Below are 27378 nucleotides of genomic sequence, written 5' to 3'. Positions count from 1 at the left end.
TCAGTTAGTTAGTTTGTTTGTGTGACTTTGGTGTCACACAAGAACACAAACTAACTGATCGAGTCAGCGGTAGACCAGAGAGATAAAATGACTGTTTTTATTCAGGGAGTCTGGTGGCTTTGATGAGAGTGATATAGCAACTGTTTCTGGTTTAACAAAGGTCTCTCTCTCTTTTTTTTTTTTTACATAATTTTGTCAGACACTCGCACTGCCGCCCATAAGTGGAGGGAAAGGGGGGAAAGCGTTCTGGGGCCCAGCTGCTAGTGGGGCCCATGCAGTCCAGCACTAATGATGTTCATTGTAAATATAAGCAAAGACGACCAAATTTAATTTTGACTCACTATTACTTGTTAAAATAACGATAATGATTAGATTTAATGATAAGCTTGTGTTCAGAGAAACGCTGTCTCTATCTGGGCAGATTGAATGTTAGCAAGGTATTAAGAGACATGCTCGGTGGGTATTTTGAACTACGCTCTTTGAGTGTGTGTGTGTGTGTCTGAGAGTGACCTAGCACCATGTAGCGGACTTCAACACCTGTTCATTCTCTCTGCCACTATTTTTTTTTCACCCATCATGCATTGTGGGGGGGGGATGTCATCGGCACCCCCGGAATAGCTTCTTGGATGTGGTTTATTTTACTCCTCCGCTCCTTTCCACAGAGCCAATCCTGTGGGATGAGTGCAGACACAGCAGAAGACAAATGATTCTTCACAGATTTGCTCCGAATCAAGTGTAAAAATAAAACGGTTTATAGTATCTCAGTGTTCCTGTGTAGTTTGTATCTTTTGCCGTTTGGGAGGATCTAAAAAATTAAAGTGGAATCAGGTGAACAAACCAAGCATAAAGCATTTTAACCATCTTCATTGAGGCGGGTCAGAACTGGCCACACCGTGCTTTACGACGGTAGGGCTGGATGATGTGGCCAAAAATGTTATTGGGATAAATGTCAGATCATTATTTCCTTCAAGTTTAAAGGCGGAGTTTTGCTCCTGACTGAAAGTTGAAGAAACCAGATGGTTAATTGTGTGGTTAAACTTTTCTTTATGGTCAGAAACACTTGATGCCAAATCTGAGGTAAAACATTCAAAACTATTAGGATGAACAAATATGATTACTAAATCTTTTTTCAGTCCCTTCTCCTCAACAAAAAAATTATTTTATAGAAAAATCAAAGGCTAATTTGTTTATGATGCAAATTAATTAAACCAAATATTTATTATTTATTATATTAATGTTGAGGAAAATTATATTGCGATAATTGTCATTATTGTTTTATTGCCCAGCCCAACGTAGAACGTTTAAAACAATTATGATAAAATCATTTCCACTCTTCATCTTGTTTTGCGGTTAACTTACTTACTGAGAAACCATAACAATCCAAATGACGGCGGGGAAGTGTGTCAGAAATCTACTTGCCCAAAGTCAATTTTAACTAGCCCCTTCACAATTTCTTCTTATTTGCAATTATGAAATAACAATAACACTTTGTAAAGCAACCTACTTTTATCCGCCTTGCTCTCAAACTAAGAGGGGAACTGCGCAATTCAGTTTCTCCCAAATCGCCACCTGCATCTACTAGCTTGCGCTTTAGCTGATAGATTGGTCTTTGTGTTTTAATTATTTTTACCAGTTCCCCGATCGAGGGTGTCCGTTGCTCGATTTACTATCCTGATTTAGTATCTTAGTAATCAGGCGATTTGTTATTGCTCAGCCCTGCAGTGACTACGGTTTTAATTGTGCAGTGTAATTACTTTTGTCAGAAGGTGCTCTTAAGATCCTGCAGCAGGTTTATTTGGTGTAAAATGTGTGTGGATCGGGTTTTACTTTGTTCCTCACTAAGGAATGTGATGAAAGTGCAACATTAGCTTTCTATCCAGTTGGCAAATACGTTGTTGGTAAGAGTCTTTCTGCAGCCGACACCGTAAACGTTATGTAGGTGAAATTCACAGGGTGGTATAGACTGCTGCAGACACCTCAGGAGAAAAAAAAAAAACAGGTGGCACCGTAAACTCGCTTTGGCCTGTAACTCCCACAGAGAAAGTGGTACGTTCAAATACCTTTTTTTTAAATGCACGTGTTTCCTGAACTGAGTTGCATCTTGTGATAAAGGCCCAGTTCTGCCTATACCTATTTTTTTTTCCCCCCTGCAAACCTAGTTTTTTAGACTACTTATTGCTGGTTATGCCACAAACATACAAGCCCACGATGTGTGAGTGATGCAGTTGCTGAGATTGGTTTTCTGCTGTTCTGTTTCCCCAGACTTCATATCTGTTGTTTGAGTGTAAAAAGGAGTTCCTCTAAGTAAACACGTCAAATCCACGCGTGAACCTGACATCACTGTCTTTGGGTTGCAGATGGTACCAAAACCCAATCGGCTAACAAGAATGGGAAGAAGGCAGACTCTGGGTCCGGCAGCAGCAGCAGCAGCTTCTTCACCTGGTTCATCGTCCTGGCCCTGCTGGGTGTCTGGACATCAGTAGCTGTGGTCTACTTCGACCTGGTCGACTATCAGGGAGTCCTGGGTGAGTACACGGCGCCAAACACACACACACTTGGCTTAAAGAGTAGCTCTCTGTTTTCTTTTCCACCTCGTAAACAGAAAGATGTGGTAGCTAGGCCTGTCACGATAATTACATAATAGACTCATCGTACAACATTTGGATATGACCTTGATCATTTGTGCTGACCTAGATATTGCCCATTCGTGTTTACGGGGCATGTCGACGCGCCGGAGCTGATCGACGCCATTCTAGACACTGCTCGTGATTCCACCAGGTGCGCTGCAGTGTCCGCTCTGCTCTGTGGAGAATATGCGGTGTAGTGAATTTTTTTTTTTTTATGGAAGCTGTGTCAAGCAGCACAGATCAGAAAAAACAGGCAGGAAGTCAAACACCGAAACGGCATAAAGAATCCGGTCAAGTTTCAAAATAAAACACCCTGTGCAGACTCCTGATTGTATACAAACAATAAACACAGTTAGAAGTGACAATAGAAACCATTTCACTACGTAACCAGAAGCACAAAGAAAAAAAAAATAATATAGGACAAATTACCAAATCAACTAAATCTGAACATGTCAGCAAAATCAAGCAGGCCAAACGCTCTGATTCTGAAATGCTGAAGCCGTTCAGACTGCCAAAAAACAAAACCGGGTGCCAGATGGGACAAATTAACAATGTGGGGCAGGCAAAACTGTTCCTGAAACACTTGTTGGGATTTGAAGCTGCACAGAGGTGCAGGGTGTTTTGGTTGAGTGGTTTTATGTATTTGTTTTTTAAATTGAGAATAAATTCTTTTTTTCTTTTTGACATTTCATTTAATTGTCATTTTAATGTCTGAATATTAAAAAAATTTAGTTGCTCTTTCTGAAAGGGTGTACATGCATTATTAATTATTATTATTATTATTATTATTATTAAATAAGTGTCATAAAATGGGCTTGTAACCTAGGACAGTAATATAATTTATCTCAATTATTTGTGAGACTGTTTTTTTATCTAATAAAAGTAGTGATCGTGACAGGACAACTTCACCTGATATTTACAATTATCAGAACACTAACGTCAGATCAGCGTCATTGCCAACCTGACAGGAGTCTGCCGCAATCCAACAATCTTCTTATTCCCCTCATTCTATTCTCTGGTCGACACTTGCTATGACCAAAGTACCAAAAAGGCTGCAGATAAGAGTCAAATGAAGTGAAAGCAACACCCAAATAACTTCAGTTCATTTAAATGCTCTTTCAGTGTCGTGCTGCACATTATCCTGATTATGTAGTCAGACTTTGGATATGAGCATATAAATGTCTTGGCTTGTAAACCATCACTTTTTTTGTTACCTTTTTTTTTTAAATCGTGAAACCGAAGTGTTGTTAACATTTATTACAGCTCCATTTAATGAACAACATAAATCTGACTGCGCACGTGGACCACAATGTACCGAACTACCCGATAACCATCAGTTTGCTGTAATGAGATGTACTGTTAAACGCATGTCTGTCGCCTTTGTTCACAGAATACGGTCTGTCACTGCTCTGCACCACTAATGATTTAATGTTGTGGTTTGTGTAGAAATCTATTATTAAAGTACAAATCTATTCTGTTAATTTCTTGATCTTGCAATTGTTCCAATATACATGTTTTGTGTTTGCATGCAGACAAGGCTAAGGGCTTACAAATTAACCTGTCCGAGGCCTTGCAAGGTAAAAAAAAATCACGAGTCATATCTGTCTTACACTCTGTATTAACATTAATGATTGTTGTCTTATGTCATTGTTGTTGTGCTCCCCTCCCTCCCTTACACACTCTTCTCAGAGCCCTGAATCTAAAAGGATTAAGGCCATAAATTATCCAGCTGCCATGAATTGGTTTGGTAGTAAAATACGCTGCACACCGGCCTTACTGTTTGCTGCTCCTCCAGTTGCGTTGAATCGGTAGACGGATCAATCAGGCCGATATCTGGCATTTTGAGATAATCTGCATCGGCTCAGATCTGCACTCGCGAGGCCAAGAAATGTCTGCGTACACATCAGCAGCAGCCTCGTCCGTGAGCTGCTGTGGATCGATGCTAGCGCTCCATCTTGTCAGTTTTGGGAAGGTGATGAAAAAGTTAGTTTGGAGCCCTAAATGTCCTCAGTCACCATCCTCGTTTTGTAAATGTTAACACGTTTCTCCTAAATGACAGCAGCTCTAATGTTAAACCGATATTATAGACTGTGGGGTAGTGGTTCTCAAAGTGGGATCCCGGTACCCCCAGGGCTCCTTGAGAGGGGTCCAGGGGGTCCCCAGCAAAAAGGGGAATCATTTTATTTTTTTATTTTTTTAGTTCATCCATAAGTAACATAGTGACGCATGAACGCATGACTTTTTTGGTCATGTATTTCATGCACTTTCTGGAATAAAACATCTAAAAGACAAAATCCTATCAGATCCTGGGACAAAATCCCATCAATTGGGGGTCCGTGGTCTAATTTGTGCCAGTTTAGGGGTCCTTGACGTGAAAAAGTTTGAGAACCACTGCTGTAGAGAGTAAAGCAGCTGAATGACGTCTGACAAACTGAACTCCGCTCTCCCTTTGTTTATATTTCAATAAAAGTTCCATCTGGCTGAGAGAACATGTTCCACGCAGAGTCGCCCTGCTCTCTAAATATTGGCATCAGCCAGTGATAAACCCGTGTCGGCCGACCAGCAGTTAAAGGTGTCGCATGCGTCTTAAATTAAATTAAATTAAACTTGTCTCCCAAGACGTTGTTATTGGACACATGTAGTACTTCTCATCATGCGGCTTATGGATTACTTGTGAAAGAGACAATATTTCTATCACTCTTTTCTTCTAAGTGCTTTTAATTCTAACCTTCATGTGATAAAACGGTAATAAACCATTTTTGTATTGGATTTGTTTTGCACTTGACAAACGTGACCTGGCCCTGTTCAGCCATTAGCTGAGAGTAGAGAAAAAAATAAATTCAAACTTTCACATCAAAGTGAAATATCAACAAAACGTTTACTGAATGTGTTTGTACCATTTTTAAAAAAATAGAAAAAACAATGTCAGATAAACCGTAGTTTTGTTCGTGTTTCATCAAATATTTCTATTTAATTGTAATACTTGGTAAGTCAAAAAAAAAAAAACAACTTTAAAGAAATGAATAGATTTTAGCACAACTCATCATAGTCTGATCGTTCTCTTCCTTGTTCAGCTGGAACACGTGAAGAACGTACTGCATTTAGTTTGAACAAACCTTTTAGATCCAGGGCTCCTCTCTGACCTCATGTCCATCCCGTCCCCTGTTGTCCAGTTACTCAACCCGTCCTAAACCTGGAACACAAGTTGGAGTAAATGAAACCCTGTTGGGTGCAGTATTTCAGTGTCATGTTGGCTAAAAACTCCCTGACTGTTGCCATTTCCTGTTTTTCCCACCCAGTCTCCCTGCATCACGACCCCTCACACTTAAAGTCATTCACCAAGCTTTAGCTGAATGTAACCGTGGTTAAACAATTTGAGCACAGACACCCAACATGTCTTTGTTCTTATGAAGGATCCTTTTGCCCAACAGACTAAATGACCGGGTGAGACATGTCTCCCGCGAGCTTGGTGCATTTCTTTAAGTGTCCCTTTCTTTAAGTGTTGATTGCTGCATGTAAATGTACAATGAATCAAGAACAACCAACAAGTCTACATGTGTGTCTGTTGCTGCCGTAGGTAAACTGGTGGCATACGATGCAGATGGCGATGGTGATTTTGATGTCGAGGATGCTAAAGTTCTGCTAGGCAAGTTGATTTATCTCTTAATTTTTAGCGTTTTTATAATGAATGTCTTGCAGAAATAAAAACAAAGGGAATCAGTTTGTCTCCATCTAAAATCATCGCTGCATTATTAGTGTCGAGGTACATGTTACTGTTTCCCACAGTCATGAAACTGTTCGGTACGGTTTGAGCATTTCTGCAAGCCGCTGATGAAGTGTGTTTTGTGTTGGTTAATTACATTAAAATGGAAATTTGGGTTTCTTTTGCATGACTGTCTCTAGTCCTACAATTAAGCTGAGCTCCCCAAACACTAATGACCTCTGTGAAGCTTTGTGTGTTTTTTCTAAACTGGTTTGTAATCCAAAATCAACCCTGTGTGTCTCTTTGAACGCCCCACATAAAAAAGGAGTTTTAATTGGTCTAAGATCCCTAAAGCTTAGGTCCCAACCTAAGAAGGTAGGTGCTCTTTACATGACAGTACATTTACTCATTTAGCAGATGCTTTTATCCAAAGCGACTTACAAGAAGCATCAATACAGTAAGAGATCTACAAGAACATTGTCGTCTGTTGTAAACTCTGCGCGAGCAGCAAAAAGCTTTCAACCGCGAACAATTCTACATCTGATTTATCGAAGCGTCTGCAGAAGCAGCACAGCGAGAGAAACTCCGGCAGCTGCTGTCACTGATGCTTGGACCCGTCGGGAGAGAGCGGCGTTAACGTTTTGTAACTGCTCTAATAAACAGGCTACATGTACAGAAAAACTTTACTGCTTTATTTTGTTATATCAGCTGGTGCTGTTAAGAAACGTTGGGTCTAGGCTATATGTTTTGTAAAAACACACTCCTTGCTGCTGTTGAATATGATAATAGTTAAAGTCGGGAGAGAGTGCTTTGTTTGGGGGTGAAGGGGGGGTGGTAGTGAAAGCAGTGTTTCCCATAATTAGCCTATAATTTGGATAATTGTCAACGCTGATCGCCACATATTGATTATGAAAGCTTTTTTATTAGGCATATTAAAAGTCCTATTTGATTGAGGAGCACATACTCGTGCAGCACCTAACTAACTTGCCCAACACTGCAGACGATGCACTGCAGTAGGGCTGTAATGAACACATGAGGGTTGAGAAATATGCTGTTATTAAAAGATGGAATTATTGAGGTCCATCAGGACCAGAGTTTGGTCTGGTTAAGGCAACTTTAGAGGAGTTCACTTGTCTGATTTGGGAGGTTAATTCCAGCTGCCCTCTCACACACAACACCACATTGATTTCCTTCTGTCCAACACCCTTCTCTGTGTTGCAGCGGTGTAGTTTTTGGAGCACATCTGAAGCTCAAAGCATTCAAGACAGCTGGGAGCTGGATAAGAGATGTTGCCGTTCCCAGTTGTCTTCAGTGCAGTTATTCCACATGTGATGTCTGCTGCATGTTGTATGGTTTTATAACTCCCAAACATACTGAACTTGGCACGAGGAGGTGGTCTGCTGTTAATATTTATTGACATTTTGTAAATAACATTAATATGCAATCTGTCCTGTTGATAAAGTTTCAAGTGTTCAAGCTTCCCAAACACGGGGAACTTCATTTAGACCGGAGTAATATCAAAATAACTCTACTTCCACCTTGATTTATGACCTCGGCAAACTCTTTCCTGATGAGTTTATGGTCTGTCGCTAGTTTCAAGTCGTCTTCAACACAGCATGATGTTCATTTAGTAAATTATGGTCCCACTCAGAGTAAAATAGTAGGGGTGGGGGAAGAATCGAAACAGCATTGTATCGTGATATTTTCTGTGGCAATACTGTATCGACACAAGTATGGATCTTTTATCATATATCATACATGTCAGAGGAGTAAGTAGAGGTTAAGTGTTTGGCTCACGGACACATTGGTGGATGGGTCACCGTGGGGGATTGAACCCGGGTCTCTCACACCAAAGTCACGTGTCTTATCCCCCCCGGGTTGTTTTCTTTTAGCTTGAAATAATCCCATACTTTGGACACTTTCTTCTTTGTGCCTCGCTATTTTCTCTCTCTCTCTTCCTCATCTTTGCAAACGGCGGCACCATAATCACGTCGTGTTCACTTGACCACAGCGTAAGCGCGATGTGCGACAGTAAGAAAAGTCTGTGCGAAACGGCGCGCTAAATAGTCACGTATATGGATTATGGATTTAATCGAATAATTGTTTCACCCCTAAATAAAATCAATTGCTTTTTCAGTCCACTAGAAAGAGTTTTCTTTTGGGAACACAATCTGAAGTTGGAAAAAAGATAATAAATTCCAATACATCGCAATATGTTTAAAATCGTGATAATATCGTATCGTGGGGCCTCTAGTGATTTCCACCCGTAGAAAATAAACGATAAAGCAGAGGATGCTTTAGGGCGGGGCTACCTTATGATTGACATGTTAAAAAAGTCAGCTGTTCATTTTTTCTGGTAAGTACTTCTTATTTCTTTTTTCTTTTTTTTCTTACCTTGCCAGTTAACGTGAGTTACGAATGCACCTTTGTCCAAATATGGTCACACAAAAAGTCAAGATGGCTGCGGCCAAAACTCAAAGCTTCAAAACGTTAGTCCACAACCCAACGGGTGACGTCACAGAGACCTCATCCACTTCTTTTACACAGTCTCTGCTCTTTGCTCTCTTGCATGACAGTTTTAGCTCTGTACTATCTTACATTGATGAAGCAGGCAGGCACTGTAGGTAGTGCAGATTAACTTTTGGAAACCTTAGCTAAAGTCTTTCTTGTCTAAACTCTTTGTGTTTGACTGTAAGGCTGTCTCCACATGACGGGCAGTGTGAGCTGAACTCTCGGCTGTTTGGATGCGGAGTCAGTGCGGGTAGCTCAGCTCAACACTGATGCATTATTATATGCTTTTTAAAAAATGTAAATTCAGCACCGCTATGAGCTTCATCCATTTTAACACTGTGGCTCAGGCTGGCACAAAGTGTTTTTGGTCATGTGTAGACAGCCCTACTCCAGCTGCTGATGCTAAAGCCTGAGTAAAGCCCTCGCTGCCTAACCTACGCTGAAAACCTCTCTTCCCTTCTCCTTCTTTCTTTCCCTCCTCTCTCCTCCTCTGCTCGTAATCCTCTTTCATTATATCTTTTATTTTCTCCATTTCTTTTTTGATTAGTTTCTTCCATTCCCACCTTCACTTTATTCCACCTCCCCTCACTTCCACACGCTTCCAAACGTCCCATCCACCTCCCCCCACCCCCCTCTTTTTTTTTTTTGCGTAGGCCTGACCAGGGAGGGCGATGGTCAGGGTGAGTCCGAGGTTCTGGATTGGTTAGAAGAAGTGGAGGAGGGCGGCGGCTCTGATTGGTTAAACGGTTTCTTCACTTTCCTGTACGGTCTGATAAACCCCCTGGAGGAAGAGGAGCAGCACAGTACCTCCGGAGGAGTCGTGGAGGCACAGGATGAGGAAGAGGAGGACGAGGATGAGGGAGGGGTCAGAACAAGAGGCGCAAAAGATGATGGAAATCGCGGGCAGAGGATCGTCATCGTTGGCCTCCATAACCAATAACCTCAGGCCGACTGCAGCCCCGTTATCCTCTAATGAACTTGTCTTCAAACGGAGGGCCTTCACATCCAACAGGCCAAGCTACAGTCGCAGGGGAACTGTTCCTCCACTACTTTCTCTGCCTACTTTGGCAGGTTTTGGCAACTTTGGTTACTGGCTAGCTTTGGACATGAACATATCCAGGCTAACGTTGTGCTGTGTGGCTCCGCCCTTCCCTGGTTTCACACACTGGAATCCACACAAATACCGTCAGACTCAGACAAATAAGCTTCAGTCTTGCATCAGCAGAATCTTCAGAGTGTGACATACTTTTGAAGGAGTTTTCTATGATGTTGATGTTGATCCCTCTTCTGGGATATGGACGTGATACTCAGGAACACTTTTAGAAGTCCTCTCAAACGTTGTAGTTATTTTTAAATCTATTCAGCACAACCATGTTGGCAACACTGGTCAGCAACACTCAATAACACAAAATGCAAAGGTGGTTTGCACTTGGACAGCTGCTCGGTTGTCCCTTTTTCTGACATTTTGTGTTTTCATATCGTTGCATGCCGTGAAAACAAATCCTGCACGTTTTTCTCTGGACTTTTAGACCGTAAGCAGGAATTTATACTTTTTTAAACCCCTGTCAAGTTCAAGTTTCCTGATTTTTGTCTGAATTTCTGCTTTATATTTACTTCATATCATTAATCTGCATTAAAAAAAGATGCACATAAATGCCGTCGTCAAAGCGCCCAGAACGCATTGCAGTTGGAATTCTATCAGAGCGTCCAGAACCTTTTTGTGAAGTTGGTCTTGCTCAAATTTCGATTGGCTCTCAGCCAGATGTCATCCGTACAGTTCGGCCACATTACTGAGGGAACAAATCCGCCGAACAAGATGAAGAAACCTCACTTACCTCTGCTTCTCCATGTCAAAAAAGCTACAACAACAACAACTCCTCTGCAAAGTAAACATAAGAGCCCGTACGGCAGCATGGCTTTTGCATTCGACAAAATTGACTTGAGTTTCCAACATGGCACTAGTGATAGCAAGCTTCTCCACTGGCACTGACAAATCTGCCTATCTAACTTGCATATTGAGATCCGATCTCATTTCTTGTGTGTTCTGCAGGGAGCAAGCTTTGTTGTTGTGTTTGTAGTCTTGTGCCATCCCTCTGCTCAGCAACAGCGTATATCACTGTCTGTTCATTCTCCTCCTTTATTTTCCTTTTAAACATTATACTTCTTCCTTTAAACCTAGACTAGCTGTCAGCCATGACACCTAAAACTTTAGTTTGTTTGTCCAAGGTTCAGGTTTGTGACTACGCACGGGTTCATGTTCAAACCGTTGCTTTTGTTGCGGGTCAAATGGGAGAGAGGAGTGTAGTGTAGTAGGAGCGTGTGATCCAGGACTCTCGTGCTCCTAAATGAGAGAACAGAGAAAAATGTTCATGCAACACATTTATTAACAGTGTATTACATATTTATACTGCATCATCAGCAAACTGTGCTTGTTGGTCCAGGTTGCGCACACTTGTTTTTTAGGGACAAATGCTTCAGCCCTGTGATGCATGCGTCAAGAGTCAGAGGGCTGAGACAGGTGATGCAGAGAAAGAGGCATGTTTGATTTGTTAACATGGAATCTATTAATCGCTGCTGCAAGCTCAGACAGCTGTGGTGTGCGTTTTGACAAGGTGTGTCAACAGGTTTGCAGGGAACCTGGTGGCTGTTATGAATGCACCTAATTTAAAAACAGGCTCTTCCTGCTCTGGGGTGGAGTGACTGTAGCTTTGGCTTGTTGAACAAGAGCCGACACTGAAAGATGCAGCATGTACAGAACTCATAGCTACTATAACTTGCTGGTGAGAGAGCCCTCTTCTTTCAGGCTTTGTTGAGTCAGCCTGAAAATCTCTCGGCCTCCAGTCACTCCCACACCTGACAGGCAGAGCATATTGAACAGCCCCGCTGGGGTTGTTAACGGTTGTTACCAGTTGTTGCGTTTACTACAACTTGAAATATCTGTTTTTGTAATCAGTTTCTGACCCTGACTTTGTTGGTTACCTTAGCGTAGACCTTTCTGTGAGCCTCCCTGTCCAGACTGACACAAGCTAACAGGAAACTTGGCCCGACTCATTGTAGCTCTGATTTTGTGAGCTGCTTTAAAATCCATCTCAAATGGCAGTTTTCTGGAAGATGAAAAGTCTCCACCAGCATTTCCTACACATGGAGCTAGTTTTCAGTGACACAGTGAGAAATCTTTTGGACTAATTATATTTACTCTGGCTAAGTAGTGTCAGGGATAACGCTTGTGTATTATTACTGTGTGTTTCCAGTCCAACCAGAGCTCTCGGCGCAGAGGAACAGCAGCAACAAGAGGAATTGCGTATCTGGCAGGAATGAGAGGCTTTTCTAGGCTTAGGTGGGCTACTGGCTTTGGCCTGTCAATATGTACCATAGTTTGCTTTACTTTGTGCAACCTGAGGTGATGGTGATCTCTAAAAGTGTGTACTATGACTTCTAGTTGGTGATAAATATTAGGCCTGAAAACTTTTTTCCCTTCACTGCATCCATAAGTGTTTCATTCTGCATCTTGTAAAGTACATTTGTGTCCTGCTGTGGTAGTGTGCAGTGGACACAAAGCTGTTATTTGTCTGCAAGTGTCTCCACATATAATGAGGGTTGGGTTCCTTCCCATCCAGTATACGAGCTTAAACCAGTTTGATTTCAGGCAAACCATCTGAGCCGGCATTTGTCGTTGTGAGACATTCTGGCAAATTTGAGTATCGACGGCGTTAAATCCAACTTGTATTGCATTAATTATAAGCAAAACGACATTGCGATTGGCTGAATAGCCTCACGTGAGATGCTCATGCAAACGATCGAAGTTTCCTGGGTCGCCAAACAGGTGCGGTAAAGGCTTGGACAGAGTCTGGGTCTGAACCTGGGCTGGGTCGGTCTATTGGTGACCTCGGCTTTAGAAGAAGCAAAGTTGAGTTGAATGGTTGTTGTGAGAAGCTGTCTTGGTTGTGCACTTTCACTCTCATTCATGGGCTCATTATGTTTCACTCGCAGGGAGGCTGAGTCACACAGAACACTTAGTGGCACAATTTTTACAATTACTGGTCTGGTATTTGGCTTAATATCAAACTGGCTTGCAAATGTCAGCCCAACCCCACTGCGCATGTAAACGTGTCACTCTCTTCAGATGTTGCTCAGAGGATTGAAAGCCAGATTCTCCTTCCTGCACTAACTACCATAGAGCTTTTTATTAAAACTGAGCACAGGTGTCATTGATAACATAAAAAAGGACTGTGTTGTGTTTAGTTGAGCTGGTTCCTGGGTATTGTGCATGCTTGTTCGCTGTCATTATTGGGACACTTGCAGGAACTGAGCCAGAAATGTGTTCCACCTGTGCTTTTCCTGCTCTGACGAGTCAAAATGTCGGCTGTGAAAAGATTCAGTCGGATTGTGCGCAGCTGAACTTGAGTTTCATCTTTGTAGTGTTATTTAGCAAAGTTCTTTACCATGTTAAGTTGTTTAGCAACAGCGCACTTCTGCAACAAAAGTCAGTGATGTTTGCTTCAGCTTGAGGCAGAAATTAGCTTCATGCAGCATTAGACAAAATATGGAGCTTTGCAAATGGAGCACTTCATGGTGTCTAACGATAAAAGAGTAACTCTGTACACTGTAATTCTTGTCTTGTGTGCAACATCAGATGAAAAACCTGGAGATGCAGCCGGGAGAGGAGCTAAGAAAGGTATCGCCATGCAGACACTTGCATGACGCTGTGCTGTGTTACGGTGTGGTCTAGACTAATGTATGAAGCTTCAGTTTCTCCCGTTGTGGTTTTGAATCCAGCGGAGTGTGTTTGTTTAATTGTTCTGTGAATGCGTTATTAACCTGAAAGGGCTGATTTGCAGTGATTGCATTTTTTTTGGCTTAATTCTCTTCTTGATGAAAAGTAAAACGTGTGTTAAACCTGAGTAGTGTTCAAGAACCCCTTCATTGTAGTACATTTTTTATTAAACTTGTGTAAATCTGGTTTTAATGCACCAGCTTTAACTAAGTATACCAGACCAGCGTGGTCTACAAAATAAGATGAGTATGGCATGGCACTGGTCTTGCTGTGGATAAATTTAATCCTGCCTGATGTGTGGCGACGTTCAATAACAGAATGGTGCAACGCCAAACAGTGTTGTTGCTCCTCCATCCCAGAAACCTCTCAGACCACGGATGTTGGCTGGAAGCTGCGGGAGGCTCTAAAGCAGCAGCTGGCCATCATCCACGAACGCGTGGAGGCCAAGAAGCTCGCCAAGCTGGCTCTGGCTGAGGTGAGACAGCTCCTGGCCAAAGAGGAGGAGGAGAAGGAGTTGGAGCTGGGGAGGAAGGAAATAAACGCCAGAGTGAAGGAAAGAGTGGCGACCAGGCTGAAAGAGGAAGAGGAGAAGATAGAGAAAGAAGAGATGGAGAAGGCTCTGGAGAAACTAAGGAAGGAAAAAGCTAAACAGGATGGGGGAAAGGAAGACGAGAGCAAGGAGGGGAAGGAAGGGGAGAAGAAATCAAAGAAAGGAGGGGAGACAGAGGGGGAGGGAAAGAAAGCACAGGAGGATGACGAGGGCAGAGGGAAGGAGTCTGCCAAAGACAAAAAGAGAAGCAAAGCTGAGAAATCGAACAGAGGAGGCAGGAAATGAAGTCGGGGATAAGGTTTTAGAGAAATATTTTGGTCCTATAGGAAGCCAGCGTTAACAATTTTCAATGCTAGGGTGAAGGTCATGTTGGTGCTGACCAAAATGTGTCTGTTGCACCAAAGAACTAAAAAAAAAAAAAAGGACATTTTACTCATTTATTTCTGATTTGGTTCAAATTGTTGCCAATTTTAAAACCGTTCTTAGTAAAGTTCTTGTATAGCTGTACATATATTGTTTTGGTATCTGCACCAATAGTCTGGGATCTAATAAGCTCCATAATTTAAAGGATTTCAGTTTATACCCTGAGTTATTTGACCAGATACAGATAGAGTGGTTACTAGCTGGTCCATATTCATGGTGCACACATTAGCTTATTTGCCACCAACACCATATTATTTCACTGAATTTAAAACTGAAATAATGTAAAGTACAGGCTTTAAAACCAAGTATTGTAGGAAAGCAACATGTTAATAGGCCCAGCATCAACAACTGGACAATAGAACAGTTTATTTGCTGAAAGGGTTAAAGAAAAAAGTTAAGTCAGCTAGACTGTCTCTTTGTGTTTAATTCATATGCATAACATTAAATTTTTCACGGTCACGTAGCGAGTGGACATCAGCTTAGTGCTGCGCAGCATACGCGCTGTGCTGGGAATTTGCAACACTTCTCATTTGGAGAGATTTTGTAGCCAACCTCCGTTGTTTTTTTTCATAATTTTTGTCCTTTTTTAAAGTTGCGTTTCCACCTAAAGTACCTGGAGCTTTTAGTCCCAAGGAACTACTTTTCAAGGAACTTTAAAGGTTCCTTCAACCCAGCGTTGCGAGCGTTTGCACCACGCTCTAAAGACCTGCGAAGATTAGGCCGTTTTTTCTTACTCTGAGGTATGCATCGCACAGCCAGACAAAGTGACGGAAAGGCATCTTTATTTATGCAACACTGCAACAGCGCAGTAACCAGGGAGGAGATTCAAGTTGTGCTGCTGTTGGTCCTGATTTATTGGTTTGAGACGGGACTTTTTTGGAGGTACCTGGAACTTAATTTACAGCCTGGTCCCTGCAGTAGAAATGCAGTGAGTTCCATGAAAGGTTCCTAGTTCCTGGGTAAAGTACCTGCGGTGGAAATGCAACTTTAGGATGAGGACAGGCTGATTGAGAAGGATGGGAGTAGTGGGAAAGGGTACGATTTTAAAACTGCAAGGGTCAGAAAAAGCACAGCAAGATAACTACTTCAGTGTCATTGATCATGTTTTAGATTTGAACTAGATTGAAAAACATTAGACGATGGGTTAGATACCCTAAACAGTTTATGGAGTTTTGTGTTACACCATGAAAAATGTGTTATTTTCTTTTGTCAATAAAGTTTCTGGATACATGGAAGTGTCTCTTTTCTAACCAGAGGATCCTGTCTTTATGTGTGTGCGTTAGGAAAGACTACACAAAAGGAGATCATGCTATGAATCTTTGACCTCAGATCAACTCCAGTTTAGACCTCACACACATTAAGACAAAAAGTCAGCAAAAGAAACCCCTACGCCTCCTTTCTTTGTAGATGGTTTGATTGAAAGTGTTGATTCATGTAAGTGATGTTACCTCACTTTTCTTTGCCACACTTTTTTACTTACAGCGTCCTGCACAAGTTCCTTCACTGTGCATCACATACATGTATCTTCATACTGTGGATACCCATAAATCTGACAAACATTTAAAACCCCAGTCATTAGATGTGGGCTGGTATGTGCTCAATCAAGTACTCGATACACACGTACATATCCTGTGTCCATACTGTACACGAACATGTGTTTCCTGCCAACAACATGTGCATCATCTCACGTAGGACTGAAAGAGAAGGCTGTTGTCGTCACTTCCCGTCGTGAAGAAGCTGCCGCTCCAGTGGAGATCCCTGAACCTGAAGTGACACCAGAAGGTACCGCACATGTTCCCATATATGCATAAAAACTACAGACTGTATATAAACAGGTATGGCAGCGTCACACGGATACAGAGCTAACAGGGTTTCTTTATTAAAAGTTGTTCTTTTGAAATGCAAAGTGAACTGAAATGTAAAGGCTTTGTCCAGGTGTAGCTTATGTGTGACGATAAATACACCACAGATGAGTCGAAATCAGTGGTTGTTAAATCCTCCTATCAGTTATTCTTTAAACCTCTAAGTCTGAATGCTCTGAGACGATTATATTTATAGTAACAACGTAACATTTAACCGAACATTATTAATCATGTAAAGAAAATTCTAAAACTTCATATAAAAAATGCATAATCTTTTAGTGATCTTCAATGGAAAAAGGCACAAAAACAAATGTATGCAAACGTTTCTTTTTTTAAACTGTTCTGCTGTACGTTGAACTTTTCTGTGAAACAGTTTGCATCATTTTTAGACATCTTATTTTTTTTCTGTTCCTGCTTTTTACTTTGTTAAATTGACTAAATGTAGGGTTAGGATATTAATCTGATCAGAATCAAATACTTTTTAATAGAATAATAATAGAAAATAGGTAGATGAAGAAATATATAAATAGAGTATAAAATATAAAGAAAAATATAAAGCTAGGTATGTACAATATTTATATTACTAAAGAATTGTCAAGGTGAACCGTAATAGTGACTAATAATTATATAAACGAGTCTTAAGTTGAACAGCTTATTTTAATAATCTGCTCGACCAGGAACAAAATCAGGTGATTCTTTACTTCAAAAACTGAAAACTTTTGCATTCCCAAGATGAGTCACTGCCCACTACGGCTCTCTCCTCAGCTATAGTTGAACCTGAACCAGTGCCTGTGGAAGACGTGATTGAAGCTGCAGTAGCAGACGACACTTCTGCACCACCTCCAGGTACGTGAGTGTGTCTGTGTGCAAAGGTCTGCATTGGCGTTCATCAATGCAGGCAGACTGTTTGTGAATGTAGAGAAATTAGATTTGTCAGAATCAGATTAAGTTAAGACCGTAGGGGTGTGACGAGATACTCGGCTGACGAGATTTTTACACTATTTTTGGAAATGTTTTTACTTATCTAAAGGGAAACACAAAATTCAGGTGGCTAAAATGTTAGGATGAGACAAGGAGGTGGAAAACTAAACTAGGCAGAAATCTCACCACAAATCCACACACAGCGAGGTTGCACCTCAGTTTTTAGATGGTTATATTGCAAAAGTCTACCAGCTACGTTAGCACTCACTCACAAACTGTCTGCGACTCACCGTGTGGGAAAACTCGTCAGGTTCTAATCTGGTCACACCGAAACTAGACATTGTTCTCTCTGCGCTCGGCCCCGCTTATTGTTAAATACCTGCGTTTTCCAGCAGCACCGGAAATTTCAAGTCTTTTCACTCAATCTTATAGTGTTATCGGGTCTGAATGAACATTTACATTGTCTGATTTATTTGTTAACATACTAACTTTGATTGGATTTAAAACTTATTGCTTCAAATGCAACCAATAACACTAAATAAAATGTGTTGTTACGGTAACGACTGTCCCCCCTCCCTCCCCGCGATGGTAAACATAGAAAAGGAGTGTTGAATAAAGATACTTACGTTAATTTCAGCTATTTGTAGTGCTCTTAGGGTGGCGATGGTGCAGTGGATAAGACACATGCCTTTGTGTCCCTGAGCAAGACACTTAACCCCTCGTTGCTCCAGAGGTGTGTGACCTCTGACATGTATAGCAATTGTAAAGTTAAAGATTTTAAAGACAAATGCAGGCAGTAGTTCCTGCAAAGGAGCCCAGAAATTAACAGGACCGGACTCTTCTCCGTGTCAAATGCCTCCTGCTGGATGAACGTGTGTGTTTCATGGTTTTATATCCCGGTTGGGACTTTAATGTGAACGCACACCAACAGATGGAGGACAAAAATTGACTGGTAGAGACACCTTTTTGAGGGTTAAGATGATGTTTTAGGGTTGGGGTAAGGGGTGTAGGGAAAGCATTACGCCAATGAGATGTCCCCACGGGGATAGAGGAACAGACTCTGAGTGTGCATGTAAATGAGAACCTGTGCAACTCTCTGCTTGTCCCTCTAGAACCAGAACCAGAACCTGAGGAGGAAGCTGCACTGGAGGAGGCAGCGGAACCTGAGGTGGTAGCTGAACCTGAGCCAGAACCTGAGCCAGAACCAGAGCCTGTAGATACTCCTGAGGTTGGTACAGGTCACATTTGATAAAACGGTAGAACTGATCCCAGCCATTTTTTGATGCTCTTTCAATTTTGGTCCTTTTCAGTTGTACTTGAAGCCTCCTTTAAAGTGAGTGACTCCAACTGGAATATGTCCATATATTTCAGGATGTGGTGCATCTCTGGGAATAATCACTTTTGGATCAAAAAAAGTGCCCTTTTGTGGGGGGGTCAGGGACATCGATCTCATTTTTTCGTGCCAACTCAAATGTTAGTTCATTGCATTTAGATCAAGAAACAATGCAGCTGTAATTTTGTAATTTTTGTTGTTTCACATGAATGTGCTTCTATAAAGTCATCCTGTAAATTATGAGGTTCCTTTCCACCTGACAAATCCTGGACCTCTCCCGCTACTCTGTCCAGATCCCTGTCTGTCTTCTATTTATAGAAGCACGACATGATGGTTTCTGGTCTAAAATGAATTTTGGTGATAAAATGTAAGCTCAACTTGCCCCGGGTCTTTAGGCTGAAATTACCATCTCTGCCAGTTTAACACACTTGTGTCATGCAACAGTTAGACGAAACACCTAGACCTTAAAGGAATCCGTTAAAAAATTGTGTGAACCTGTTGATGACGTTTAGGCTTCCCTTTTCAGGTGATCGAGGAGGACCCAGAGGTGCTGGAGGAGGAGCCTCCTGCTGTGGAAGAAGATGCTCCTGTTCAGGAGGTATGGACAGTGTTGACGTTGCTCTTTTTTAACCAAATGTCGTAAATTTAAGAAAATAAATACACCGTCAGTAAGTGAGACGATGTGAGTCACACTGGCAGGTGTGCAGAAAAACAGTGACACATATACATTATATAATAAGTAGTAGTTTTTAAAAAGTAGTAATTTAAAATAAATGAAAGATAATTTTTCTTTTCCCCCTCTGAAATAGATTACATTACATTAACATGTCACTTCAACACATTCAAACATTTCTACAGTTCCACAAGCTGCAGGTGCTTGGACCCCCAGTGCACCTGTCTGCAGGTTCTTAGAGTTACAAAGTAATGATGATTCATGCTAATCACATTTTCCCTGAATCTACAAATGTCTTCCTCTTGTTTCAACCTGCTCTGGGTTTAGTCTCTCTTTACACTCTGTCTGAAATCAGTCAGCTGTAACTTGACTGTCCTCCAGTTTGGCGACCAATCAGAGCTCATTAGCAGAGAAACAGCCTGAACCACAGAGAGCCTTGCATAATGTTTTCGGGTTGTTTTTTTGCTGACCATATTTGGAAAATGAATTGGTGATATTTTTGACTCAAACATCACTGTGACCTCAAAACAGGTTTCTAGCTGAATTTGGCGATTCCAGATTTCACACGCGTTTCCTTGGACAACACAATGAGTAAACAATAACTGGCACATTACAGGCTTTCCCTCAATCTTATCTTTCCTGCCGCTATTCTGAAATTGTTGCGTCATCTGAATCACGTGACTGCAAACGGCGCCTTGCTAATCGTGGTCCTGTGAGTGAGTTTCACCTACAGCTCATAGAGAGGCCTACATACCAGGAGAAAACAAAAGCACATGTAGCTCTACTCTGTAAGAATCCATCTTTACATAGTAATCAAGAACATGTGGGCCAGTTTTATGCCCCCATTTTAAAATTCAGTTCCTTCCAAGTATTCACTACATACAGTATATTGGACAGACATGGATGTAAGTAGCGTAGCAGGGCAGGAAAACACTTTATTTTTCATGGAAGACACACAGTAAACATGTTGAATCAGGGCTTCAGACTAGCTCTGTGCATTGGTTTCAGTGGTGTGACTAAATTTTTCACTTAGGTGCACCGCCACAAAATTTAGGTGCACTTTCAGTACCAAGTATATTCTAACCTTCTGTCATTTCCTGTACACATTAATAGTTCTGTGAGTGATTGTAAACAGGAACACCTGCAGGAAAACGTTTGTCTTTATTTGAATCACAGCACAAACCAAAAATGCCCAAAACTTCATTATTGGAACACAAAACTTAGAAAGTGCTGACGTTTAAAGTGCATGAAACGCTGAAAATTAAAATTACTCACCTGCGCCGTATCCTCACGTGCACCTGATTTCCCCGTTCAAGTTAGCGAAGGGCTAAACCAGAAGTTAGCCTGACCTGCACCTGCAGAACTCAACACTGATGCACCAGTGAGACCAAGAAATTTTTTTTTGTCACACTGGATAGATTTTTTTGGGGCACGTGCGACCAAATTCTTTGCACTCTAGAGCCCTGAAAATTGCTGTAACTGATCCCCCTTTATGGAAAATAGTTACCACGTTCCACTATGGCTCTGGTTTTGTCGCTACCTGCTGGACCGTTTCAGTTTTTAAAGATGATAAAGTTAAATATCCTTTAGCACCACAAGGTGCATTTGCATATCTTCTTATAACCCCTGATATTGTTGCTTAATTCAGGCTGCTCCTGTTGAGGAGGAGCCAGCAGCTGAGGAAGTTGCAGAGGAGTTGATGGCAGACCAGCCTGCGGAGGAGGCGGAGGATCTGGCATCAGAGCCGGCTGTGGTGGTGGAGGAGCCTGCTGTAGAGAAGGTGGCGCCAGAAGTAGAGCATGTAGAGGAAGAGAGTGCTGCTACGGAAGAAGCGGTCGAGGAGCCAGCTGAAGAGGAGGCAGCAGCTTCACAGGAATCTGTCGAAGAGGTAGTGGAAGAGGAGGAGGCTGCTCCTGCAGAAGAAGCCGTGGAGGAGGCAGCACATTCAGAAGAAGCTGTCGAAGAGGATGAGGAGGAGGCTGCTCCTGCAGAAGAAGCTGTGGAGGAAGAGGCAGTGGAAGAAGAGGAGGCAGCACCTTCACAAGAAGCTGTCGAAGAGGTAGCAGAAGAGGAGGAGGCTGCTCCTGCAGAGGAGGCCGCTCCAATAGAAGAAGCTGTTGAGGATGTAGCAGAAGAAGAGGCAGCTACTTCAGAAGAAGCTGTAGAAGAGGAGGAGGAGGAGGAGGCAGCTCCTTCAGAAGAAGCTGTAGAAGAGGAGGAGGAGGAGGCAGCTCCTTCAGAAGAAGCTGTAGAAGAGGAGGAGGAGGAGGAGGCAGCTCCTTCAGAAGAAGCTGTAGAAGAGGAGGAGGAGGCAGCTCCTTCAGAAGAAGCTGTAGAAGAGGAGGAGGAGGCAGCTCCTTCAGAAGAAGCTGTAGAAGAGGCTGCAGACGCAGAGGCAACTCCAGAAGTAGTGGAGGAGCAAACAGTACCAGGTAAAGAGCTCTCTATGTCTCTACACCCTACACATGTTTAAGATGTGAATTCACCAGACCTCTGTAGCCGCTCCTCCTCTCTGCTGGAGGATATATTAGCATAACATAAGAAAAACGTGTAATAAATAAGACGAAATATTTGGTTCTGCTGCATCGTTTTTGATTGATTAGTCCTTTTTAAACTGTCCAGCGTCAAACCGACAACGATATAGGACTGTAATGCAACGTTTAAGTCACCACTTTAAACACGGCTTCACCCGAATGTGTCGATTTGGGGATGAGACAAAAACAGACGGGAAGGCGAGTCCTTCTCCTCACAGCGTTCAGGCAGCCGCTCTCTGCAGGTTCAGACCAGGCCACAGTAATATGCTAGAAGAGTGTTTATCGCTGCATACATGCGACCACACTCGCATAAATCGTCAGAGTGCAGTTACATCGCCAAAACGCTAGTTGGCGTTGGAGTTTCTATGTTCCTCTGTGTTGACTTCTGCAGGAGAGCCTGCTAACTTCTGGTTTCGCCCACCGCTAACTTAAATGGCGGTAAAATAATAATTGTGCGTCTCTTCTAGACTTTCCAAATGTTATCGGCCGAATGGATCAAATTCTGAGTCGTTTTGCGGGGGTTGTGATGCTCAAAAGAAAGTATCCACCGTTTTACAACCGCTTGTTTGGTCACTGGTAAAACTGCCTTCAAAGCACGGAGCACTTCCTGGGAGCTCGCAGGAAATGCAGTGCAACCAAGCCGACCAATCATAGTCTTGCGGTCTACGTCGCCACAAGATGTAGGTAGTGCAGTGGTGCACGTCTGGCTACCGTTATACCAGTTGACATATCTCTCTGTGTTTCTCTGCAACATGCTAAAACGGGCCGCCGGATATACCTGGGCTTCCGTTAATGTACCTTGGCGGCCTTTAATATTATTTGGCTGCTCGCCCAAGAAAAGTCATTATGTGGGAAACACGGTGTGCCTGAATCTACTCTCACGTTACAAAGTCTGCCAAGCTGTTGGCGTGAAGCGTTGGAGCTGATGATCCAAAGAGGATGTTTTGTGTCGGTGTTGTGTTCACTGATTTTTGTTTTTTGTTTTTTTGGAGCATACAGTTGTTCGTGGTTTCAGCTGTTTGTTTCTTTTGTTCCACAGAGACAGAAATAGCAGACGAGGAAGAGGAGGCAGCAGAAGAAGGTAAATACAAACTAAAGGCGATAGATTTACTGTGCATTTAGTGGGGACAGAAGCTTTGTGAGGTGATATCATGGCTATATGTTGAAGTTCTTCTCCTCTTACTGTGTGTTTCTCTTTGCAGCAGCAGAGTTTGAGACAGAGGAAGAGATTCAGGATGAGCCCACAGGTAAACACTGTTTTCAACCCACTTCATGCTCATAAGGGTGACTAGTCCAGTTTATGATCTTACTCCAAGCTCAGAATGAGGCAGAGCTGGTTCATCTAAAGTTTCCTGTAGTGGTCCCATCTGCTCTTACTGAAGCACGTCACATAACCTGGTTAAGCTCTGAGACTGGAACATGACCACAAATACTTAACATCTTGTACAACTATTTGATTCTGCTGCTCTCCTCCTTTTTTTTTAAAGCATTTGTATTTAAAGTTATGCCCTCACACTTTTTTATAAGACAGCCTATTATTTTTATACATTTTATTTTACTATCTGATTTAAATGATTTGCTTTTTCTACTTCTCCCAAAGGGAACGACTACTTCTGCGTTATCTTGCAGTATGTTTTTGGCGTACTGTGACTTTTCCTTGTGCATCTCTCTCTAATCCTTCAGGCTAAACACATTATCTGTTCTTTACTAGAAAGCTTTGAAAGGACTTTTGTCTTTTTCCACAAAGCAGAATCCACTCAGCAGCTACAGCTGCATCAGTAGTACAGGAAACACCAAATGTTCTCTCTACAGTAACTAAATCGACACGTACACCAAATTTTATCTTTCACACATGGCTATATCATAACCCTCAGGGCATGTCTATGAAATAAATGTACATGAACCGATCAGCCACAACGTTATGACCTCTGAGAGGTGAAGTGAATAACACTGATTATCTCTTTCCCATGGCACCTGTCGGATATATCGGGCAGCAAGTGAAGATTTTGTCCTCAAAGTTAATGTGTTAGAAGCAGAAAAAATGGGCAAGCGTGAGGATTTGAGTGGCTTTGACTTTGTGTAGCCAGTCAGGGTGTCCAAGCTGACCTCTGTCCACTGGACCTAAAATGGGCATGTGAGCATCAAAACTGGACCACGGAGCAACGGAAGAAAGTGGCCACATGACACCAGGATGCACTACAGGAAGAAGGCAAGCCGACAGAGGCAGTGTGATGCTTTGGGCAATGTTCTGCTGGGAAATCCTGCCGTTCATGTTACTTTGACGCGTACCAGCCACCTAAGCATTGTTGCAGACCATGAACACTCTTTAATGGAAACGGTATTCCCTGATGGCAGTGGCCTCTTTCAGCAGGATAATTCAACAAAAATGGTTCAGGAACGGTTTGAGGAACACAACAACCAGTTAAAGGTGTTGACTTGGCCTCCAAAGTCCCCAGATCTCAATCTAATCACGCGTCTGTGGGATGTGCTGAACAAACAAAAGCCGATCCGTGGAGGCCCCACCTCGCAGCTTACAGGAATTAAAGGATCTGCTGCTAACATCTCGGTGCCAGATACCACTCACACACATATCACATAGGATCATGGAGAACTGGATTCAATATAACAGCAAAGCTAACGGTAGCTGAGCTAGCGCTGCAGAAGAAAACTCCACAAAAAGCAGCGTGAAAAAACAGTTACGGCACCCAACGCCAACGCTGAAAGTCGTGTAGTCTGTGTCCACTGTGACTGGTGGCCCCTAAAACCAGGCTAAGAACCAGAGGCGGCCTCGTTTTTCAGCAGCATATTAAACTATAGAATGATGGTTTGTGTGTGTGTGTTCTGTGTTTTATTCCTTGTGCAGCACTTTGTAAACCATAAATAAATAAAACTGGATCGGAACGTGAACAGATGTCTTTCGCAGGTGAAGACTAAACGCCGTCCTTGTTTTGTGCTTCCTGCAGAAACGTAGAGGCTGAGCATGCTCGCGGAGCAGGGACCCACCGACGTTGCACCATCAGCACCACCTGGGCGTGCTCGGAGCGATGATGCACCTCTCCACCTCCAGAGAAACGATTGAGTCGTTGTGACCACACTCGCCTCTCTCCCCCCTCCCTCCCTCCCTCTGTTTTTACGCCTTCCTTGGAATTTCCTTTTTGGTATAAATGTGAGAGTGAATGGATGAATTGTCTACTAATACGGTACTCCTGTTTTTGCCCTTGTTGTTTTCTTTTTCTCTTTTCTTTAAGTAGAGCACCCGTTTTTTTATTTTTGTTCAGGGTGGTTTTGTTCTGTGACCAGATGTTCAGGCTGTGTGAAGTCTCGGTGCTCTACGTGCAGCCTGTTTGCCAGAGTCTTATATCTGCAAGAGCTGTTACATTAAACCAGTCTGGAACTTTATTTTGAAGTCTTCACAGATTCAAAATTGACCTCTCAACACTGCAGAGTGTTTGCAGAGTTTCCCAACCCCTCCTGCTGGGGAAAAAAAAAACTACTTTCAAACTTGTTATCAAACTAAAAATGTAATTTTCTGGCTGTGTTTTGGTGTAAATCATTTTAGTTCTGGTCACAGTATTTTAGATTCTATGCAGAGCTGTTGTGATGTTTGTCCCTCCCTCACCTCTCCCCTCCTCACCCAGCCCCTTTATTTACCACTCAGTATGCGTCGACTCCAGGATGAGCCATATGCTAGCATGTGAATTCAGAAAAAAAGGCTTGTGTGTGTGAGTGTGAGTGCGGCTGTATTCCTCATGTACCCCAGGATGAGTGCGTTCTTGTGTGTTGACAAATCTCTTTTGCTATAATCCTAATCTGTGAGCCGCAGATGTCGTGATGTAGTTTTTCGAGACTGTTTTCCTAACTACCTTTTACCTCCTGTGTGTTTTTTTTTGTGTTCGGTAGGTTCCTAGCTGTTTTTGCGTTGTTTTATTTCACTTATTTCAGATCAGATTACCATCTAACTAGACTATCAACACGTTTTTGAGCTGAAGTTGTTAACTTTTAAACTTCAGCTCTTTAAGTTTAAACTGTGACGTAAATGAGGACGCCACGGATGGCGCAAAGCTGTCACACTGTGGTGTAGAGATTATATATTTTTTTCAAATGCACACCAGCTATACGTGGATCCAGATTCAGGCAGGACGTGTTTTAACCCTGTGCGATCCAGATAACTCTTTCAGTGTAAAAACATCTGGTCTCTCTGGCTCACAGGGCGAAAACAGCCGTAACTAGCTGACCAGCTAAATCAACCAAGATCTTTGTTTTTTTGCGAAACTTCACTGCCTCCAACATAGTTGTGTGTCTTACATACTTAAAGCCGGACTTGGTGACATGTTTCTTTAGTCACTGTTCACATGAGACTTTAAAAAACATAATTGATCCATCAGCTGCCACATCATGCCATCACAGAACTAAAATCGTGGAGTTAAAAAAGCCAAACGTTTTGTTTCTTAATGTGAAGGTGAATTCTTTTTTTCTGTGTCCCTGTTTGACATGAGACGTAACTGTGACACTAAGACAGTGTTGGGAAACAGAGTGCAGCACTGAGGATAACACATTCTGTTGTAATACTGACAATAAACAACATGTAGATCTGCCGTTGTAGGATTAATTACAACACTACGGTTATAGTAGGAGAAGAGAACGTGTCACAGTCCCACGTTGTGTCTGTGGTCCTCTTATACTTTAACTACCCGATTTGTTTTTAAGGGATGCAGCACATTCCAGCTCCTTTTTTGTAGGATGTTTTGTCGTCTTTCTAGTTGGTCTTTTCTACTTCCTAACACTTTGTAAGTCAAACTTTAAAAGCTTTTTAATATTTGAAGATTACAATCTTTACCAAGAGAGCTTCTAGATTTTTAAAAAGGAACATTTTTAAAAAGGACTTGGAGAAATGAAAAAATAAAATTAAAAAAAACTCTTTAATTTTTCTGAAAATGCTTTAAAAGCTTTTTACAAAAGCCATAAGCTGTTTGTGAAAGGCAGGTTTACGGGGCTGTGCTACTTCAGGAAAAACTTTGTTCTCTTAAGGATACAAAAGGAGGAGCAGATCATTTAAAACTGTGGAGGAACCACACTGCAGCAGCAACCCCCGGGGAAACATCTCTATTTTTTTTTTTCTCCGTTACTAATCTTTGATCAGAATTCAGTACGTGCTGGACAGGGTTGTGATGACACAGTGCAGCTTTGCTTACAGACAAACGAGGTTGAAAACAGGATAATAGGTGTGCAGTAGTCTGAGCTCCACAGTTGAATAGGAAATTAAAATTGTTGGTTTAAAAACTACCCATCTCTTTGCCTCGCCGTGTTGTCTGCAGATCTAATACTGTCCTGTAGACGCTGACAATGCTGACTAAATTATTGTGAAGTAATGATTAATGATGGGTCGTGGAAAAGAGATTTTGAAGTGTCAGTTTTCTGTAAATGAGCTGTTGCTGCAATAAAAAGGTTTGGGACAACACAGCAACGA

The 27378-nt window shown here is 42.1% G+C and overlaps 1 protein-coding gene across 4 annotated transcripts; it reads left to right on the top strand.

Annotated features, from left to right (window-relative positions):
• Positions 1 to 2357: 2357 nt before the first annotated feature.
• Positions 2358 to 27371, top strand: asph (aspartate beta-hydroxylase; the record flags this gene model as incomplete). 4 transcript variants are annotated; one of them, XM_046052014.1, is given in 12 exon segments in its annotated part: positions 2358 to 2525; positions 4160 to 4204; positions 6205 to 6273; positions 16281 to 16370; positions 17216 to 17296; positions 18484 to 18599; positions 19231 to 19302; positions 21026 to 21604; positions 21686 to 21809; positions 22951 to 22992; positions 23114 to 23158; positions 24875 to 27371. In XM_046052014.1, coding segments are annotated over 12 exon segments (1439 nt in total), but the record flags the coding sequence as incomplete, so codon positions are not given.
• Positions 27372 to 27378: the final 7 nt, after the last annotated feature.

Source organism: Micropterus dolomieu, linkage group LG06, assembly GCF_021292245.1.
Source record: "Micropterus dolomieu isolate WLL.071019.BEF.003 ecotype Adirondacks linkage group LG06, ASM2129224v1, whole genome shotgun sequence".
Taxonomy (NCBI): domain Eukaryota; kingdom Metazoa; phylum Chordata; class Actinopteri; order Centrarchiformes; family Centrarchidae; genus Micropterus; species Micropterus dolomieu.
The sequence above is the reverse complement of the archived record's forward strand: the minus strand, read 5'-3'. Positions and strand labels throughout refer to the sequence as shown.